General features: G+C 47.2%; 1 protein-coding gene across 1 annotated transcript in view; it reads left to right on the top strand.

Moving 5' to 3' along the window:
* The first annotated feature begins 9,285 nt into the window (after positions 1-9,285).
* The window catches only part of HUNK (hormonally up-regulated Neu-associated kinase), a 58,454-nt gene continuing 45,776 nt past the window's right edge, over positions 9,286-21,963 (top strand). Inside the window, exon 1 of the mRNA XM_059819679.1 lies at positions 9,286-9,555. Within this exon, the coding sequence (XP_059675662.1) occupies positions 9,286-9,555 (270 nt within the window). The remainder of the gene's footprint in view (positions 9,556-21,963) is intronic.

The following is a 21,963-nucleotide window of genomic DNA, read 5'->3' as shown; positions in this document are numbered from 1 at the left end:
ATAAATAAACCCCTCAGATTTTGGTTACTGTGCTATGAGGGTTCGTCATGCTTGAGCAAGAAAGTGATCTTTCCCAGGCAGTCTGTTCTTGATCCTGCAAAGAAAGCGTATCATCACAACTACCTCCATGACAACAGACTGGCACATATTATATGCTCAGGATTAAACACTGAATTATTAAATAGAAGAAGCCCATGTGACAGAAAGCCCTTATTAACACTAAAAGAATTTCAAGGTAACAAAGAAGTAAATTTCTTTTCTCTTTTTTTTTTTTGAGTTCAGTCCAGTTAGTCCTTCTTTTAAGCATGCAAAGGAAAAAACTGCAAGCCTGGCATCAAGCTGAGAAATCTGTTGATTGAAATATCTATGGACTAAATGGAGAGTGGCAGAGTAAACAGGTACTAATTAACTCATGGAAGCTTTTGCCATAGATATAAAGCCTGGTGGGAATCAGAAGATGTCAAAAACCTATTAGCAAGTACCCTAGTTCACAAAGGGATCACACTATGTTCCAAGCAAAAAGCTCTGACTCTGCATAATCATCTGTTTCCACTCAAAATCGGATGCATTCCTCCAAGTCATCCCTCCATTCACCTATGCTCGGCATGGCCGCCTGCTTCCTGTGCAGCAGCATCACATCCTTCCTTATGTTGTTTCTGCTTCCACTGCTCATCCTCTACACCTGCTTCAGCCTGGCAGTGTTTGCAAAGCTCTGGAAGCAAGGATCAAAAGCCAGATCTTTGCCTTTTTACTTGCATGAGCTGTCCGATTAAAACATGAATCTCATAAATAAAGAAATTGGGAATTGGTCCCATACTTACTTTCATGTTTGCAGAACGCTATGCACCCCTTTCTTTTTGTGAGTTAAGAATAGTCCCATATAGATTTTTATGCTAATTGTGAATTAGAGATTTCAGATACCAAGTCCCGTTTAGGTAAAATCACACAAACAGGATTCATAATTTAAAATTGAATTCATTTGTTATTAAGCTAATACCACTTTGGAAATGTTTCAGGGCTATGCCAGGTCCTGAATGTATGCCAAAGTATTCGCCTGTAAAAAATTGTGCACCTCATAATTGGGTTTCCCAGCTCTGAATTTTTGATGTGGTTTCAATAGTTCGGGAAGTTGCATACAGAGACATGACTGCAGCAAGTTAACAATGATTTGCAAATGAGATTTGCAATAATCATGCAGCAAGTCTGTCCGTATACAAAGGAAGACACTGGGAAAAGTAATGTTTTCAGTTGCAAAGCACCAAGATGAATTTTCATAGCTTAGTACAGGACTGCATTCATTTCAAGATTTTTAATCTGATTAAACATATAAGTATTCCCAAATTCTAATTAACACTAAATATACTAACAAGATTTGTATTTGTAGCAGTTTTATGATGGGATTTGTGTGCAACAGTCAGAATGATGGCTGGCTGAACGTTTTTATTGTTTTTCCTTGCCACACTATGCAATCGGGGAGATATATCACTCCTTTTATATTTTTCACAGGTGAAGTGTTCCCCAAGTTAACAGGCTACATATCTAGTATATTATGAGCCTATGGGAACCTGTTTATTGACAGTATGGAGAGCAGTTGTTACTCTGCATCTATTAACCAAGCACCAAGCGCCAAGGAAGCCTGGGCTGGAGCTGAGATGTGCAGAGCTGCTCTATGTAACATCCAGGTAACTCAAGCTAAAGCCAGCCTGAGCTGAACCGTAAGCGGGCGTTCGACACAGTGCTGCCGACTGCGCCCTGCGTGTCTGCTCCTACTGTACACCTCTGTGCAGCAATCTTCACGTACCTTGAAGGAAGGAGCCCAGGTTGTCGGGTAGGAGCTGGAAGGAACATGACTTAGTCCCCATGTGCATCTGGCTGATGAGTATAGACACTTTGCTGCTCTTGTCCGCAGAGGAAAAGCCTGCAGCAGCAGGGTTAAAGCAGAGCTAGCAAAGACAGTGAGAGGTTTGGCCTGAGCACTTCAGACCCTGTCCCTGAGTAGTCGCCCTCCCATAGCCCACATGTACAGAGTAGGTATCAACGATGGTTTTGTGGTAGTGTGATGTACACTTTTACCGCTGTAAAACTCTGCTTTCCAACAATTCATTCAGTCATAAAAAATTATTTCAGGCTTAAACAAAACATAGAAATCTTAGTTCAGGAGTGAAATCACTGGTTTGCTCACATTTTAGCACAGATGTAAACAGGGTGTTTGGAACATTTCTTGCAAGAAAGCCTTTAAATAGCTAAATTTCTCCAACTGAAAAACCAGCACTTACCGTAGGTGCAAGCACAGCGCAGACACAGGCTGACGGTGCTCAGCCTGCAGCAACAATGGGAAAACCACCAGTCCTACATTAGACTCTGGTACTGGGATATTTTCTGACCTATTGCCAAGAAAAAGCAGAAGGGTAAGAAGACACAATCTTACGGCTTGAGGGCCATAATTTCCATTGTGCCAGGTTACTTGCTTGAATGTTGTCTGGCACAACATTTACAGGATCATTTGGACTAGCATCAGTCCCTACTCGAATGTAAAGCTTCATTTCAAATACACGCTCATCTTCGTTCTCATTATGCACTTCAATCGGTCTTAGAGCACAATAACAGTGTGCCAGAGTGACACCATGGAGCGACCCAAGAACTACACTGAAGGGGCTTTGTCAGCATTTGTAATACCTCACACCTTTTTCTGCATGATACACTAATTCCAGAGATTCACAAAAGTCTGATTTCCTTTTTCTTTACGTGTCATCCATCACTGATCTCTAAAGGCTTTTGAAAATACAATGTATTTCACGTAGGCATAATCATACAATACTCTTTTGTTCTCTTGTCTGTAAATGAAACTTAAATTCAAGGTCCTAAATTTTATGACACCATGCACTGCAAGGAGGGTTTCATAGCAGTTTAATTTCAATTCAAAAATATAACTTCTTAATTAATGAAATGTGAAAAAGAGTAACAACATCAATACAGCAACTCCCTACTATTTACTTTGATATTAAATTCAATTATTTGGTTTATGATACCTCCAAGCCATCACATGCTCTCAATTTTTATATTGGCTGCAGAGAACTGTATTACAGGGCAGAGAGCAGACCAGAGATTTTGGGGGGAGCACAGGAATAGCAGAACTTTTGGTGCTTGGAGACTCAGTGACAGATAACCCCATTGCCAACAGATTTCTGTAAAAGTCATCAAGTAGTTTCAATGCTTACTTAGGTACTTTTGCACAGATGTATATATTCTGAATATTTTTGAGGGCAAAATTTGTTCAATATTTTTCAAATTCAAGTCTTAAACTTATGAAAGGTTAACTGTAGAAGTCCTCTTCCTCCAACAATTGAAAGGTGAAGTGCATTCATTCTCTATGATTACAAGACTACATGGATTTAGAAATACCACTGTCACTGTCAGCTGAATGGTATCTGCAGTACCCGTATGTAGGCACATAAGTCATAACATTATCAGTTGATACTGGACATCACTGTCATACTTAAAGGGGTGTCTTCTTCACTGCTATCCATGTTGCAGTATAGGGGAGAAAGAGGCTGAAGCAGGTACATCATCTGTTACTGTGGAAGTGCCAGAAAACTTAGGTTCTTGTCAGTCTGAACTCAGACAGGGATTTAAACACTGTAAAAAACCATGTCTTATAAATTCTTTAAGAACAAACAGAACTACATTCTCACTTCAAAAAATATAATAAACCCAGCTGGTTTAAATTAATATCCCTGTAATACTTGAAACCCAAGTATTACAAAACTAGACAGCTGTCAAAAAAAACCCAAACCACAAAAAAACCAGTTATTTTAAAGCAGAATGAAATACCAAAGAGAGCATAAGCAATAACAGAATCACTTTTCTTTTTTTAACCTAAGATATCAGTACTAAGTCAGGGTTTCTCCTACAACCTGACTGAAGTCAGCAGTTAACCATTGACTTCAAAAGGCCTGGTGATGTGGCAGGTAAATGGAGCTTATCCACTTTTAATTTGACCAGAACAGAATTTACTTGTTGCTCTCGTGCAGCATACTTATGGGGTTTCCTGCTTCTTCATTTACCATCGTACCATTGAAAAGAGCTGAGATTTCATCATTCCTTCAATCGAGGACCTTGGAAGGACGAGTGAGAGCAATTAATGTGAGGCATAAAGAGAATGCGAGCATCCCAGGCGACAGCCCCGTGCTTCCGCGAGAAGTGCTTGGAAAGCTGCCACCACCAGCTGCACCAGAAGAGGCAACTGCACAGTAAGGCAAAGCATTTTGCTGACAGACTCTCAGACTCACAAACGTTTCCTTTGCAGTGCCATGTTCTGCTGCTGGACCAGCGTTTCCCAGTTCTGCCCCTAGCCACATCCTCCTCCGACGTGGTACTGTAGCCTGGGAACTCGGCTGTAGCATTCGACCCCTTGAAGGATTCAGCCCAGGTAGACCTTGACATTGGGAATTGAGCCCAGGGGCCTCAGTCTTCCTTGTGGCTGCAAAACTCCCAGTCTGCAAGCCGATAATACAGTTCACTACAATATTTCAAAATCCTGAAGATGGCAGAGGACAATACTGTCAGGGTAACTCCGAATTTCATTGCTTTCATGGGTTTAAATCAAGCTCTAAATTATTTTTAGTAGCTTGTTATTACAGCTTTTGCAACCTGAAGACAGACTACTGCCTTTAATTCATTAGTAATTTCAACAGTTAATCAGAAAGTGTCATTACCTAGAAAGACTGCAGCTCAAAATAAAGCACATTGGAGTTAAATTTAAATTAAAGCATGGAAACACATGAATGCAGCCTTTGATCCCCCTTCCATCCAGACTGCACCCTGATGGGCACAGCTGGACAGGATAGAAATCGTGAGAAGGCAGCAGTCTCGCCTATTTAAAAGGATACTGTCAACTCATTAAGTCCTCAAGTTGAGTAAATTAAAAAAAATATTCACTGGGTTCTTTCAGAGCTCTCCTAATGTTTGCTGCAATGGCCATTTCTTGCTGCTTTTAATTTTAAAGAGGTTGATTTCCAGGTGTTTGACTGAAAAACATACCATTGACATCTGTCTAATCATCACAGTGGCAAAACCCATGTTTCTGTTAGCTGAGTGGGAGCTGTGAGCCTAAACAAAGGCACATACCTTTGTCTGTCTGTCTGTCTGAAAGCATATTCCTTTGGGGAAGGGTCCGGTTTGTTTTGCAGTGTGTGAGGTTCTCTCCTTCCCCAGGTGGCACCAGCAGGGAAGCAGGCGATGGAGGCACATGGTCTCAGCTCACTTCTCCTATGCCAGTAAGGACTCACTGACGCTGATGTGCATCCCTTTTTGTGCACCCGTACTTAAAGACGCTGAGGCCAGCATGAGGTGGCTGAGGTGAGCTCTGTAGCCAGGGAGCGGAAGATGCAGACCTGTGCATGTGAAGCATCCCTTGCTGCACATACTGCCATTTAAAGGATGAGCTGGTCTCCCACTGCTAACTAACACATTCTTTACCTTACAGCTCTTCTGGCCCGAGGGCATGCTGTCTCTGTTGAAACAGGGCTACGCCTTCCCTCTGCGCTCCATCACTGTGTATAAAGATTAGCCAGAAGCTGCATCCAGGCGTGTCTTCCAGCATTTTCTTGGGCAGCCATGTTTCCTATTTCCTTGTTCCAGTTCCCTGCATAGAAGACACTTGGGAATTCTTGCATTGTCCGTCTGAAACATGTATTTGGTCCGTTACAAGAACAGCTATATAGGAAATATAGTTGCAAAACCTCTTAGCATAGTCGTATCTTCAAATAATATGGAAGATAGCCTCTCCACAACTGGAAAACAATATGTGCTTTTTATTCTTCCAATGTAACTGTCTGCAGTACATTTTTTTCTCCCCGTCCCCATACAATAATATTGTTAAAAATCTCACATACCTCACACTGACCGGAGAAGTGTTTGACGTAGACCTGGGCTCACCACTGAACAATCTAGCCTTGCCACTGTCCTGACCTGTGCAAGGATTGGGTCGCCTTCCCTGCAGGTACACAGGGATGCTCCTGGCACCTTCCCGCTTCCAGCTTTGAATTAGGGAACACCAATAAAGTCCTCTCCTGGACCATTCAGATTTGGTGGAAGCCAGATTTATCAATCCCCATTTATTCAGGAGGGCCAGGAAGGTCTGATAACAGGGTTAATTTGAGGATGACATCAGCACGGCACAGTGTGGTGCAGGGGTACCTGCGCTGCCTCACTGTGTACTTCCACTTACATTTCTCTGGCAGACGGGTCAGTAGAGGAGTTGTCTTAAACTTCCTGGCACTTTTAAAAAGTCTGGATCGCCTCACCAACCCCATTTATAGCACAGCAGCAAACATGCTGGCACAGCATTGCACCGTGGGGGAGAGCGGGGGCAGGCCCAGTTGTGCTGTTAGGGATGTGTCACGTCAAAGTGCACCCCAGCTACAAGGAGCACAATTTCAGCACAGCAGCCATCAGTTCAGGCAGCATGTCATGGTCCTGTATCCCTACGCCTTCCCACAGGGGACTGAACTGCTCCCGGGATCGCTTGGGTTAGTGGTAGGTTGGAGAACGCACAGACTTTTATTTTAGGTGGCTGTGTACTGTAGTATTTGTAAATGTATCCAAAGCATGGGATGAGTGTATATTTTAAAGCCAAAATATTATTTATTTGCTTTGGAGCTTTCTCTTCTCCAGTTTCTGCCTACTGGGACAGTGCTGGATTTCTGTTTTGTTTGAAATTTCATCTGAAAACATATATATCATTGAGTGTGGTGGTGCGCAGCCAGTCCCAGGGTTCTCAGCAACGGAACCGCTTTGTATTTAGCCACAGGGAATAAATTTTGGAGGGGTCAGTAAAAGTTGCAGGGAGTTGAAGTCGAGTGGTGGAAAGTGGCCAGCTGAGCTCCAGAAATCTGTAGTGTGAGTCTCCTTCCCCAGTTCTCCTTTCCTGTACGCCTCCACCTTGCAGTAAGGGCCTTCATCCCACGCTGTTATCAGCCACCATCTCCACGCAGCATGGGCACCTGCTCCCTCCATCTCCTCTTCTTCTCTTCCCAGCAGACTGGACACTCCTCCAGAGCTGCAAGGAAAGAGAGAGGGGTCCAGATAAGGACATCTCTTAAGTGGGGAGGCAGACCGGCATGACTCACAACACGGCTGGGCCAAGAGGGCTGACAAGGTGGGTGGGTGGTGAGGGCTTGTACCTCAGCTGCACCCCAACCAGCGCCCCGGCACCTGCCGTGGGGTCATCAGGAGCTGGCAGGGCTCAGCACCTCCGGCAGCACTGCCTCGTCCCACACAGGCAGCCCAGAGCTCCTCGCTTCCAGCCTCCCTTTTGCCTAAAGCCAGACCTGGGTATGTTTTAATCTGATTAACTATGGCTTGGGAAGCCTGGACTGACACGGGGAAGACTACAAATTCTTATCCATTACAATTGGCACAGTAAAATCATGGCATTGCTCAGCTCTGGCTTAAATTAGGAAGTTTTACCAAAGCAGTGATATCAAGGAAAGGTGGTGTGGAAGGAGCACATGGGTCATCATCCCCTGTGCTGGCCAAAATCCGATTAGCGATGCAGTTAGACTACTCCAGCCGAAGGGGCCAGAGGGGTATAGTTCTCCCAGCGAAGGGATAGAAGTGGAGTCAAGACAGAAGCAAAGGCTAACGGACAGCAGCGTGGTGTAAAACTGGCTCGATAGTTTTAAGGAGTAAAAGAAGAGCTTAAAAAGAGGTGGCAGCGTGTGCGCGGGGAGAGCTGTGCTAGCCAGCCCTCGCGTGGGAAAACCAGCTTCACGTGGGGCAGGAGTGTGATGGCAGCAAAGCTCTAAGCTGGTTTTTATCAGGTACAGCTGCATCTTTAGGAAAGGTTTCGCTGACATAGCTAGCATCTGCTAGGGTGCGGGTGATTTCTTTTTTTCAAAGTATTAACTAACGCAACTATGCGGGCAAAACTTGAAAACATAGATTAAGCTTAAAGTTAAATAGTGGTCCTTGACTACTTTCTTGCCGATAGCACGCTGAAGATAGGTTTTAGGTTAGAATCCGTATGAGCCCTGAGGCACTTCAATGAATTAACTGTGTTATCAGATGGTCCCCGGCATGAGCCGAAGGCTGCTAGCATCGCTGACCGTCGGAACATGGAAGCAGGGTAGAGCATCGCCGGCCGTCGGAAACTCGACGGGCGGCAGCTCTGCCGGCTCTGCCTCACCTCCCGCCCCTGCCCTCCCTCTCCCCGCGCCTCCCGTTTGCCAGCGCAGCCTCCAGCTAGGTGCAAGGGGGCTGGGCGGTGAAAATGGCAACGTACCCCTTTCTTCTGCCTCCCCAGGAGGTGGGGAAGATCGGTCCCCTGGACGCATCCTGCGGCGGATGGGTGCCCGGGTCGCCCCCTCTCTCCCGGTCCACCAAGCCCCGGAGAGCATTTGGGGGATGCAGACTGAGCGGTTGGGGGGCGGGGGGGGGGGAAACCCGCGCTGTAAATCAGGAGGAGGCCGCCGGCAGAGGAGAGCCGAGAGCCGGGAAGGATAAGATGGAGAAGCGGGTGGTGAACGAGACAGGGAGCGGGACCGGAGCCCGCCGGAGCAGCGGGCGGGCACGATCGCGTCGCGGTAGCACGTTTCCCCGGCACGGGGGTGAGAAAGGCTCAGACGCGCTGGGGAAGGAAGGAAGGTGGGGAAAAGCAGCACAAAAGGTATTCCCGGGCAGCAGTAAAACAGAGCCACGGGCCGACAGAGTCACGGCGCTGCCCGGGAGCCGGGACCCCGGGTTCAGTTCCGGAGAGGGATGCGCTGCCACCCCCGGTTTGGGGTGCCGGGGGGGAGGAGCGGCCAGCCGGGTTTGAAAGCACCCAGGCTGCCGGGTTTGGATCGCATCTGCTCCCGCCGCGTGCGAGCGGATTAAATTACCGCAAATTCAAACTGAATGAGCCCTTTCCCCCTCCCTCCGCCGGTCCCTCCCTCCCCCGGTCCCCTCCTCCCCGCTCGGCGCGGCAGCCTCACGCTGCAGCCGCGGCCGGCGCGGGGCAGAGCAGCGGCGGGCGGGCGGGCGGGCGGGAGGAGGGGAGGCGCCGGATCCAATGAGGGGCGGCAGCCCGGGGCACCGCGCCGCCGGCTCGCCCCAGCCCCGGCCCCCCGCCAGCCCCGCTCCGCCCCCCGGCCCCTCCGCCCCAGCCTGGCCGGCGGCGCTCTCCCCCGAGCAACTTTCCTGCCCGCCCGGTGACCGCCCCGCGGGCCGGGGGCAGGCGGCGCGGCAGGGGCAGGGGCAGCGGCAGGGGCAGGGGCAGCGGCAGCGGCAGCGGCAGCGCCGGGCATGCCGGCGGCGGCGGGCGACGGGCTCCTGAGCGAGCCGCCGGCGGTGGCGGGCGGCGGCGGCGGCGGCGGGGAGGCGCGGAAGGCGGCGGCGGGCGCGGAGGGCAGTTTCCTGGCCGCCTGGCTGAGCGCGGCGGCGGCGGCGCCGCGGGAGCGTCTGCGCGACTTCCAGCACACCAAGCGGGTCGGCAACTACCTGATCGGCAGGAAGCTGGGAGAGGGCTCCTTCGCCAAGGTCCGGGAGGGGCTGCATGTGCTCACCGGAGAGAAGGTACCGCGCCCGGGCCGGGGCCGCCAGGCACCCCTCGGGTGGCTGCCGGCACCCCGCGGAGGGGGGGGGGGGGGGGGGGCGGGCTGGCGGTGTGTGCGATGAGCGTGCTGGGTCTCTGTCGGCCGGGAGGATGAGCCCCCGGAGGAGACCTCCCCGGGGGGCGCCGGGCCGGCGGCGGCGCGGGGCTCCCCTCGGCGCGGGGCTCGCAACTTCCCCGCGGCGCTGCCGCCCGCTGCGGGCGTGGAAGCGGGGCTTCTCTTTCGCATGCTGAGACTTCCGCGGCTGTAATTTTGCTTGCCTTTTGAAATACTTAAGTTGTTTGGCCTGTCTCCCTTTTATTGTTGTTTTCCCGGTTTGTTTGCTTATGTTTTGGGTCAGAAATGTGTTTTTAATGGTGTGACTTGTATTGCTGAGGACCAGTCACTGTGTGCAGCCTGGTCGCGACGCGTAGCGTGTAGGTACACACAGATACTTCTTGCTCATCAAAGCGATGGGAGATGCTCCGTGTGTCTGCAGGAGGGGGTACAGTTTGGCGATTAGAAGTTGTTGTGATCGCTGCACGGCAAGAGATGCGAGCTGCACCCTGGGTGTTGTTTTTCCCAGGGTGCTGGTAAGAAAAGTCCATGGAGGGTCTCTCCTTTCTGTTTATTATCCAGAACCCTTCAGCGGAGGCTTTCACCCATCAATCAGGATATGTCACAATGTTATAGACGTGGTAGGGGCTTGGCTGGGCGGTAAACTGAGAAAGGACAAGCCTGCTGGGGCCCCCCGATAAAGAGTTGTTGGAGCTATCTGACTTCTGCCTCTGTTTTATCAGATCCTTAACAGAGGGCTACCCAAAGCAGGATGCCTTATTGTTACTGAAAGCTCCTTGGACCAGTGGGGCTGAGTACGGTGTAATTTCCTCCAGCTCTAGCAGCACTGTAAATGTGCTGCTGTTACGATTGCATCTTGGTAGCAAGCATACCTGCACTCTTGGGGTTTTTTCTTTTCTTTTTTCATTCCAGTAAATTTGTCACGGAGTGAAATTTAATATAGGGCTCTGAATTTCATCATGAGAAAAATGATAAGGTTAGTGATTATTATCATATAGGAATGCAAAAAAAAAATTTTCGCTCTCTTCTGTTACCAAGCGTGTGCTTCTCCTTGGTAACGGATACATCCAATGATCCTCCACTTGATAAAAGGCACATGCACACACACGTCCTTCCCACCTCCACGTTTTTGGATTGCTACATTTATCTCAGTCTGTTAAGAGGGGAAAAAATAAAAAGACCCACCACACGCCCCTCCGTCTCAGCTCCCAGGACTGCTGCTTCCCCCACCCCCCCCAGTGTCGTGAATAACACACACTGTGACAAAGTGACAAGCAGAAACTCTAGGAGAATCACATTTCCTTCCTGCTGAGCCGCCACGTCCGTCTGTGTGGACAGGCGTGATGATCTCTGAGCTCCGTCTGACCTCATCTTGTACCATGGGATCAAAGGAAGCTCTTGCTGTTGACTTCAGTGGGTGAAAGATCAGTCGCATAGTTTCAAACTGGCTAGTCAAAGGTCCATCTTCCCAGAAAATCCACCTATTTAATTCCAGGTATTTATGGATAAGCAATTTGAGTTAATGGATAGGAGATAAGAGTAATTAATGATTTGCTTCAGGTGAGGTCCTATCTCAGTGAAGTTCCTTCCTCTAACCGGAGGGGTGAATGCTTTCCGTCCCACGCCTGACCCCACGTGAGAATTTCACCCCAGGTAGGGAGCTGATGGACACTCAGCTCTTCCGGGCATATTCCTCTGCCGAGCTTTCGCGTGGCCTCCAGCCAAAGGCAGCTGAAACGTGCCCCAACTGGCTCTGCCTCGCCGCTGCCGGCAGCTCTGCCTACATGGAGCACACCACGGGCGACTGAGCTCTGCCTGTGATATGAGGAGGAGAAGAAAAACATCTGCTTACCCGGACTTCTTTGTTTTGGAGTGCAAGGCTGTGTCGGAGAGGAGGCTGAGACTGGCAAGGGTGGGAATGGGATCAAGAGTAAAAGCACGAGGCGGCGTGAGAGTGGGGACCGGCGGCAGCAGGTCACAGGAGGATGTTCTGTGGGAAGAGGATATTTTACATAAGAAATGGTTTATCTACATGGCAAAGTACTTCTGCAAGAGCATCCTGATACACGAAGGGTCAGATCCATTGATGAAGCTATATTTGTGCCTTCTGAGAAACCTCAGTGAACAACGGACCAGGCACTGGAGAGTTGGGTACAACAGTGCCAGCGTCTGAGCCCAGGTGACACCAATGCTCAGCACAGACCTCCTCCAGACATCAGGTGGCCAAAGTCCAGCTGGAGTTAACAGAGCTGTCTGAGACACGGCATCAGTAGCTGCATGTGACAGTTACCTTCTGTCATCTCTCCCTACCCACCTCCATCCCTAAACTTGTCTTGTGTCGGGGGAAAATCCCCCAAGAGTGACACCATGCTCCTCCAGAGGCTGGAAGAGAAGATCGCTCCCTAAGGGCCTGATGCTGTCCCTCCTTCCATGGGGTGAGCCAGAAATTGGCCGTGTATAGTCTTCTAGTCTGCTCGCTTGCAGAGGAAAAGTTAGTCTGCAGGAGTGTATACTTAATACGCTCGCAAGCGGAGTTCAGTGAAGCAAAATGTGGAAACAAAACCATCTCCCGTGGACAGCTCGCTGGACCAGTGTAATTGCTGCATTTTTCTAAGCTGATGTTTTATGAGCCTATTATTCCACGATTAGTGCCTGCATGTATTTTGAAAGCAAAAAAAAAAAAAATTGACATCTGATTTTTGTCTTGTAAAGCTGTTGTTGAGCAAGGGCATTGCCTAAATGTCAGTAAAATTGCCATAATAGTGTAAAGCAGAGGCCTTGCTACTAATGTCTGGTAGCTGTTTTGGCAGAGCCCGGGCCATTATGATCACTGAAATATCTAACTTCAATAAGGGGGGCCCAAACAGGTTTTGATTTGCAGCAGACTTTAGCAACTCCGGAGGAGTTAATGCGCATTATTGTTTCAGAAAATTGTGTGTTTAGAAATGAAATCTGTGGATTAATGAGTCCCCAGCTAGGCTCGGATCCATCGCACTGACACAATGCATTGTACAGAATCAAGGCGATGTGGAGCGGATGCCAAAAATCTGCCATTACCTCACTCTGAAATTGCTAGAAGCTAAAGAGGTCTTTGAGAGAGCATGGGATGTTACATACTCTGGTCCAAACGCTAGTAACTTTACCAGCTGCTTTGAGGGCAGTTTGATGGATGATGCATTTTGAGTGACCTGTGTGGGACGGGAGCCAGCAGCTCCTACAAGCACCTGAGCACGAGAGGGTGAGCTAAGGTGAGATTTTGAAACCTTCCCTATGAACGACGTTAGCATTGGACTTCAAATCAAATCTTCTGCGGTACTTCTTGTGGTTTATGTTGCCATAATGTCAGGCATGTTATTATTTTCTGGGCTTGAAAAACGTTTGGTAGTGCCTGATGCAATTAAGTGTATTTTAGCTGAGCACAGGAGAATGTCGAACAGATTATTCTTTCCATTGCTTTTGAATAAAAATATCGCAGCCTATAATCTGACATTTTTGGGTAAAAGGCTGATTTGTCAGATCAGCTCAGGCAGTCTTTATTGCTAATCCTAAGGAAACAGTTCCTCTATGAAGAGCAAGCCAATTTAGCTTTAAATTGTGGCTCTGAAACCCCGCTGAGTTAGCTGTATTGTTATTCAGCTAACTTCGGCAGCTTGTGCACAATATACTCTCAGATTGTTTCAAGCCTTCTGCTTGGGGCTCAGAGGGGTCAATCACCGGGCGATGTGTATTGGGCAAAGGCAGATATCGCAAGATAGTATTTTTTGTGTTGTTAGACAGCCGAGTTTATGTTGCCGTCACTGCGGTGGGGGTGGTATAAGGCTCTATTAGTAGCCTGAATTGATTGTGTTATCTGCTGTGGACCCCGATGAAATGTCCAAATAACTCCGTATAATGTTGTGGAGTGACAATGTATTGACAATATATTGAGCCAAAGTTCTTGTAAACAAACTAGAACCAAGATTACATTTAACTACTTCTAGGTGTAATCTTTAGCACTACAAAAAAGAGTCATTGAGGCAAATTGAATCATTTGATTTCTCATCCACCAAAAAATTTGTTTATCGTTTTCTTTAGCGCTATTGTTAAGCTCGAAAAAGGTACATTTTTAGTTACAGTTCGTCAAGTGGCTTTCTGCAACAGTGGGAAGCAGCAGCTAAAAATACAATTTACTGCTTTCTTCTATGAAGGGAGAGCAATTAGTATTAAAAGTGGCCTTTTTGCAGAAGAGTTCGTGTTCAGAATGCATTTCTGTATTGAAGAAGCAAAAAACCTAAAAATAAGAGGTGTATTTGGGCACCCTGGAGGTGCTGGGGTGGGTAGGTGGGCAGAGCAGCCTCCCCGCGGAGAGCTGGAAACACCTCTTTCGCCCCGGTGGGCCCTCCTCGAAGGAGGGAGGTGTTTCCAAAGGGCATCTGCACGGCTGTCGCCTGCTAGCGGCACATTGCGCTGCATGCGTTATGCAAAACTATACAGCGGTGTAGCAGGCACGTTTCTGTGCGAACGTCGTGCCCTTCCTTCGCCTTCTGAAGCGCTTTTCGAAGAGCACGGGGGGAGCGGTGCAGCTCCCAGCCTTTTCAGGAGGTGTGGAGCGACTGGGGCTGGAGCCACTGCCGCATGAGGTGGAGCTGCGGTCAGGCAGGTTACGTGGCTGCTCTACATCAGCCAAGCCTCCTAAAACGCTTCCCATGACTAGGCACAGGCGGTCAGTTTAAGCAGCGTTTACGCAAGTGAGAGCATAGAGAAGTCCGTACATGGCAGTATTGGTACCTGGCCCTGCACCCCACCTTTCCCATTGCAAGCCCCCTCCCACTGCAGACCCTTCCGTCCCCTTCTCGGGTAGGATGGAGGAGGCAGCTCTCATCTCATCGGGACCTGTTGCCTGAAGCAAAGGCTGGAGCGACTCGTTTTGCACAATTTCTATCTTCTAGCAATCATTTAAGAAAATATAGGCAAGCGAACACAGAGAAATATGGACAAAAGTGGTGCCAGTAGACAACAGCATGTGTTGTGATGCCATATACACTTTCACATGTCATGGTGCTAATTTTGCGTTGAGTAAATTCACTGTTTTCCTGTGTCTTCCACCATAGACGTCATGGAATGGAGACTTGGTAGCCAAAGGTCTTTGGGTGTGTTGGCAAGTGAGATCTTGCCCTGTTAATGCCCTTGGTAACCGTGCCTCCTCCTGCGACATCGCCGCTCTACATCTGGGAAACCAACACTGGTGGGGGCTTCCCACTGAGGCCTTCTGCGCCAGGACTTGCCATTGTCAACCTTGTTCGTATCTCAAGATCCAGGGTTGCTCAAGTAGTAATACTGGCTTAAAACTTGGGAAATTTGGTGTATACTCATATATAGTTCTAGGATCTCAACTTTTATATGATTTCTGAGTTTTGGGGGCCGTGAATGTTTGGGGGGGGTGTCACTTTCAAACCACCTTGCCAATCAAATAGGCCAGGAAGTTACTTCATTGCGAACAAAAGTTGAGTTTCTAAGGCGGTCACTGGTCTTTCAGTTCAACCCTCTCCTCTTTGCTCCCCCAAATACCGTGAGGTTGTAGGTAAAACTGCAGAACTTGGAATGTCTTCATTGCTTTCAGTGGTTGAGTGGGTAAAGCCAGAGGATCTTAATTTGAAATTTGATTTGTTATTGTACATTCTTCCTCCAGTGATACTTGTATATCAGTTTCCTAGGTGCGTTTGTTCTCTCACTGTAAGTATTTAATTAGTAGTTCTCTTTTTACCTGTTTCTTCTCATATTTTTAAATTTTATCTATATCCGAAAAAAAAGCTTGTTTTGAAAAGTTCTTACTATAAAATCTGCATGGTTGGCTTTCTCCCAGGATGCTGTTCACTTTTATTAACAGCTGCCAACTGTTGCATCTGGATGCTATGCACCTCTTAATTATATGCACTGAGGGAATAAAATGGGGGCGCTTCTGCAGCCTGAATTTTGACATTTCCTTGCTTCTAAGTGTTTTCTTTCACAGCTTTGACACTATTCTTTTCACAGAGGTTTTTGTGTGTGTGCAGATGCATAATTCGTATTGAAGCTACTAAACATATGCTTTTGTTAACACATGACACTTCAGAAAATGATTTGAAGGACAGTGTCACAGTTGCAGTGGCGTCAGTGAGGACTTGGCTGGAAGCAGAACCAGAAGGTTGGTTGCTGTGTCAGCGCACGGTTCCCCGATACATCTTATGGAGCATGCAAGAAATTGAGAATAAGGCAGAATAAATGCCAGACTGCCGATGTGCACCTACCTGCTCAGTTTGCTATATGATCAACTGCTAACACTTTGTTCATCTGGAGAATAACCAGTTGCATCAGACCCTTGTTACAAAGCCACACTCTTCCCTCCAACCGTTTTCTATGTTGCATACTTGGCGTAAGTGGGAGTAGGCTTTAACAGGCAAGAGAGCCTGCTCATTTGTGCAGTCTGTCTTCCAGGAAGATTGCTTTAATATTTTTCAGCTGTAGCTTGCAACTTGTTCTGCCATGAGCTGAATTGATGCACATGTGGCAGTTGCTTATCCTCTTGAGATAATCTGCTTTCAAGTTTACATTCAGCAGTTTTAAGGATGTCACTAACAGTGCATGTCAGCAATGTGCTGCTTTTCGTATAGACTGTTATAATTTTAGTGGTGTATGCAGGATTGAGGGAAGCTGAGTGTTTAGGTTGAATTGACACCAGGTGTAGTTCTTATGCAACGCTCACATCTGGATCCTTGTATTTGTTCTTGCAAGTTTTGTATTTTTAACATATTTAATGACATGTAAAGCTGTATGCCTGTTTTTGTAGGCATGTGTTGCCTAAAAATGTCTTGGTAATTAAAATATGTCTTGCTTTCTACATCTTGCAGTTTGCCATATCTCCTTTTACACCAATGAGGTGAAGAGTGCTGCCGTAGCTTCATGCTTTTCAACGGACATAACACATTAGGTATCTTTGCCCCTCTGCCCTCGTGAGTTATTTGTTAGCCTGCACTTGGGAAAATGGAGGTTATTAATGAGCAGCACTTACTCTTCACAAGGATATAACCCCAGAAGGAAAGCAGTCATGAGATGGTGCAACAAACCTTCTGGCAGCTGAATTGTAATAGTCTGCCTAAAACCTGAGCTGTTGTGTTGTATGAACAACAATATAAAAATGAGCTGAGAGCTTATGTGCTGACTCCGGTACTCTTCAAGGTTATGGAGGAGCATCTAAAACTGTCCAAAGCCAATGATTAGGTAGATACCAGCCAGAAGAAGAATTAGGTGGATTGCTGTGTTGGTGCTCACCTAGCAGCATGGGATACAACCGAACCAAAGCAAACAGTAGTGGCTAGATTCAGACCATCTCGAGTACTCTTCCACTTGCCATGTAGCCACACTTTGCATTACTTGAACTCCAGATTGGCTTAGCTGTTATTTTCAGATAAGCTGAAGAGCCAACAACTCAAACTTCTCGATTCTGTGGCTCTGTAAAATTTCTTCTGCTGTGCTTCCCCAATGGGTTGTCTGTTGGCTGATCTCCTCGAGGGTACAAACTTAGTGGTGCCAGTGTTTTTGGTGGGCTGATGGAGGTCGTGCTGATGAAGAGAACCAGGTAGGTTTTGCCAGTAAGAGAGAAGCCGCCATCACAAGCACGGCTCTGGGGCCCACGCTAGGGTGGAGGTACCCGTTTCTAAGCTGATAAGGTGAATCCCTGCAAAACCTGTGTGTTGATCTGCGTTTAGGATCAGTGCTTGCAGGGAGCAGGATCAAACCTCATCCTCACAGGAAGAGTCTGTGAGGAGTTACCGTGGTCCCCCAAAGAGACCACCTGCAAAAAATGAACAGACAGCTGGTGCTGCCCTGACCAGGGTTTCCTTCTCTGTCAATGCTTTGCTTCACTATTGCACTGCTGAGCTCTGGGTCCAACACCTTTAACACTAGGCCCAACAAGGCTCTTCTCATTTGCAGTGCAAGATCAGTGCTGCTAGTGCTATGAGAAAAATCATTGCAACAAAGAGAACTAAAAAAAGATAAGTTATATATAATAAAGTTCCTTTGCTCTCTGCCTGTTGTGGAAGATTGTCATGGAAACATTTTTTTTCAGAGAATAAATTTATTTTCTGTGAATAATGTCCACACAGCTAAGGGAGAGAACATATTATTTATATATAAAAACTTCACTGGAGACACCCTTTTCTTGGCTCCCAACAGTTGTAAATATTTTATTGACTGTGTTTTAAATCACTACAAAGGAGGGTATTACCTGGGCTTCAAAAGCAGTGGCTCTTGGGTTTTCGTTGCATTTTTTTCCCTCCTTAAAGCCATAAAGCTATATTGGTATTAAAGCACTTTAAATCAGGCACACTCAGTCTTCTGTAAGTCCAGTTACGCATTTGATCACTAAAATGGGAAACGGGGACTATTTAATATGAAACACATTATAAGTCCATGATTGGGGAAAATGGGAAGCGGCATGAGCCACCAGGTTTCTCCTGTAGGGATCGGTGTCGGAGGAATGTCATTTGGAATTGCTCCTCTGCTTTTGCTTCCCCCCACGTAACCTGAGATCTTCATCCATCTCACTGTGACGGAAGACGTTTTCAGCATTAGGAAGGCAAGTTATGGTTTATCAGAAACATCTGGATGGGATACCGTTCACTTGCGAGCAAGGCATCAACGGTGCCTTGCCGCGCCTCAGCTCTGGCAGCTGCTTCTTGTCCTGACAGCCTGTTAGGGCCACCTCTGTTCTCCAGCGGTTGTCATGCTGGCCTCCTCTGTGAGGGGTTGCGAGTAGCCATCAGCTTCCATAGATGTGAAATAAGGACCTCGCTGGTCTGAACGGGTTTTCCATCTGCCGCAGTGACTGCATGTCAGACTCCCCATGCGCTTGTGTGACAGGCCCTGAAAAGCGTCTGTCCCGTTAGCTGGTCATGCCTCGGCCTCGAAGAGTTTTCACATTAAGTGCTGGGCGGTGTTTCAGCATGTCAGTCTTACCTTAAGAACGGGGGTCAAAAAGCCCTTTTCTGAAAAACAGCTAATATTTGGAAAGGGATGCTTGATGAATATTTTACATGTCAGCGGCAAGGCAAACCCAGCTGTCCCAGGCATTCAGAGACACGCTTTCTCCTTGCAGGGAAAGTCTCCGGCCCGGAGGCTGGTTTTGACAAGCTCATAAGGATTTCTTTTGGAACCTCTTTAGTGCATCCTCATGTATCTCTGCATCTGGCTTTCTGCCGCCACTACTTCCATCAGTCTCTGCATAATCTCTCTTGACTTGTGTAGATATCTTTAGAGGCCAGGGAGGTAAAAATGTGCTCCTCTCCCTCGGGGGATGCAGTTATGGCTACCCCATTAATTAGTTGACCAGAAGAGCAGTGAAAGGTCACTGGAATAGGTTTCTTTCTGCCAGAGGCGAGAGAGATCCCCTCCATGACCCACTCAAGACAAGCCATGCATTCCTTCCTGTGGATGGGGCTGTGCTGTAGCCGCGCAGATTCCCGCTTCCCAGGCTCCTGGGCTGTGCTCTGACCCTGTGGCATCCGTGTGTTGTACGATGCTGCTTTGGACATTCAGGACCAAGGAAAAATGTAAGTTGTGGGGGTTTCTGTTCAGAGCGGCTGGGTAGGGGCAGAATCATGGCATCCTCCCTGACTCAAAACCATCTCCTGCTGGTCCCTGTGCTCTGAAGGTCTGGCCATTTCAGGTGGCAGAGACGCTAGCCGATAAGAATATGTCTGTCTTTCAGTTGTTTGAAAAGGGAGTGAAGCAGAAGACGAGAGGGAAGGGGGCAGCTGGCTTTATGGAAACAGCAGAGCAGGAGCATGTTCAGGAGAGGATAACAATAGTTGCCCGTGAAGTATGGCATGAAGTTACCCATAAATACGATGTGAAGTAAAAAGCCCATTGAAGAGAAATACGTCTGAGAACGGCTCTCCTCCAGTGAAGCTGAGCTGCTCTGTGGAAACAGACCACATCAGACAAGGCATTAGTCGTGTGTTAAATCAGCAATTACCTCCGCTCTGTTTCCTTCCTTCCTGTCTGAAGTAAGAGGAAAAGGGAGGAAGAGCTGCGGAGATGCGGGGGATGCCGGACCATGCGGAAGGGCACTAAGGTACAGCGTGAGGAAGCCCTGAGGAGTCCGTGTGCAGAGCCTAGCAATATTGACAGTCTTAAAACCTTCATGTGGTCTGCCCTTGCTCTTAGAATAGCGGGAGCAACCCTGTAGTATGTCCTTACAAATGCCTCGACACATCAGAACTCTGCCTCCCCATGGAAACACTAATTTGACTGTGCCGATACAGTCAGCAGCACAGCCGTGGGTGAGCTGGGCTGTCTGCAGCAGCATCAATATTTTCATGACTCCTAGTGACACTTCATGTCTTCTGTGCTGGGGAGCTCCAGCAAGAATGTCAGAGAGAGCTTGCAAAATTTACATCCCTTGATGTGACTGCTGACGGTTCCCAGAGCGTCTTGCCTAGGTCAACCCCCATCCTTCTGTGTCGTGCCTTGTCCCCCGCCGCTCTCTGCCGGGACAAGAGACTCTTCGCGTATGTACAGGCACTGAAGCCCAAAGGGATGACAGCAATCATACAGCCTGACTTCCTGTAGAAGATGAGCCCTGGTGTTCTCTTCAGGAGTATCTGTATCAGTGTTTTGTTGAGCTACTGCATACTTTTAAGAGAGGGGGGGAAAATTCAAGATCTACATTCATCTCTGTAAGATAAGACGTTTCTGTCATTACTTCACCACACCTAAAAAAACATGGATCATGTTTATAGCCAGAGTTTGCCCAATTTACCTTTTGGGAAGTTAATTTGTATTTTATTAGATTAAATAGCTTTCTGTTACCAGAAATCTTTTTCTCATGTAGGTACTTGCAGAAAATCGTCAAGTCAGTGCTTAACATTCTCCTAATTAAATATTTTGAGCTTCAGTCAGTTACTACTACAAACAGTTCTTGGATCTCAGACTGAGGTTCCTGAAGCTCTTTTCACAACTCTTTCCAAATTTTTAACATAATTTTTAAATTGCTGGCACCAGAACTTGGTACAGTAATCTAATAATAGTCCCCAGTGCCTTGGACAGGTGTAATTAATACCTTTTCTTACTTTAACAAATACATCCTGCTTATGCTTTTAGGGATTATGTTTAAGTTGGCTGTGGCATCAAGAGGGCTTATGTTCATTTGCTTATCTAAAGTACTCCTGAATCCTTTTCTGCATTGCTGGATACTGTCGTCTTTGGGTTGTAGGTAATGGTAAGATTTTCTTTTTATCCCATAGCGATTTGATTCTTTCCATTCAAGCTACCTTGAATCTGAAGTATATGAGTGAGCATACCCGGAACTACTTTCTTATTTAGAAAAGTTTGTATTTCTTCGAGGGATGATTTCAAGCTTTCCTGACTGTCTAGTCTGCCAAGAGAGACAGCGGCCTCCTGCCTACTGAGGCATTTATCCTCTACTCATCTCTACAGCAGCTGGTTTTATGTATTGCTAAGCTCAAAACTCTTGGCTTACACTGTCAGAGACTCAGAAGAAAAGAGAATACTTTAACAGAAGTGACTCCTCTCTACCTTTTCGGATTGCTGATTTTAAGCAAATATAAAAGAAAAACTATATATTCAGCTGTCCTACAAAAAGCAGATACAAAAACTATCAAAGACTGAACATCGTCACTCAAGTGTGAAGCAAAGAGATGATACTGCTTGTTTAACGTAAAACCTCAATGCATCTCTAATTGTATAGCTACCTAGCAGCCTTTTCACAGTGCATATGTGCGCACATGCATGCACAGGTTTAAGTCAACCTCTGTCCCCCACTATTGCATTTGTAGCAAGCATACAAGGCAAATATAAAAAGTATCAGATGGCCATCACTGAATGGTTTTCCTTTTCTATCCTTGATAAATAGGACGGGCCTTATTCTTGTGGAAGAGTCTGCCTTTACACATTGCTGTGGGTTTGGACGATTGCTGGCTTCCTTGAAGTGAAAGGCTAAGCTGTAAGCAGAGTGGTTAGCGAGTGGTTACCTTCTTGCGATGCTTCCGGAAATGCTCTGCGGTTTTCTTTGAAAGCAGCTCTGGAAAGGTGAATAGGATGCTAACATTTGTTAGGGACCTGGGAAGCCAAGCAGGATAGCCGAAGGTGGTCCCACCAAAAATGCCATCCCGGGAGCCTCGTCAGATGGTTTCTCTGAATTGGGTGGTATGGGCTGCAAGGTAATTTGGCAAATGCCTAACATCAAGCATGTTACCTTTCTTACAGTTTCATTGTGTTTAGTCCCGTGGTGAAGGTTAGCTTTGTGTTTCTGTAATGGTGTCTAGACTCATCC

The sequence above is a fragment of the Gavia stellata genome, chromosome 1 (assembly GCF_030936135.1).
Source record: "Gavia stellata isolate bGavSte3 chromosome 1, bGavSte3.hap2, whole genome shotgun sequence".
Lineage (NCBI taxonomy): Eukaryota > Metazoa > Chordata > Aves > Gaviiformes > Gaviidae > Gavia > Gavia stellata.
This window is presented reverse-complemented; position numbering and strand designations above follow the sequence as displayed.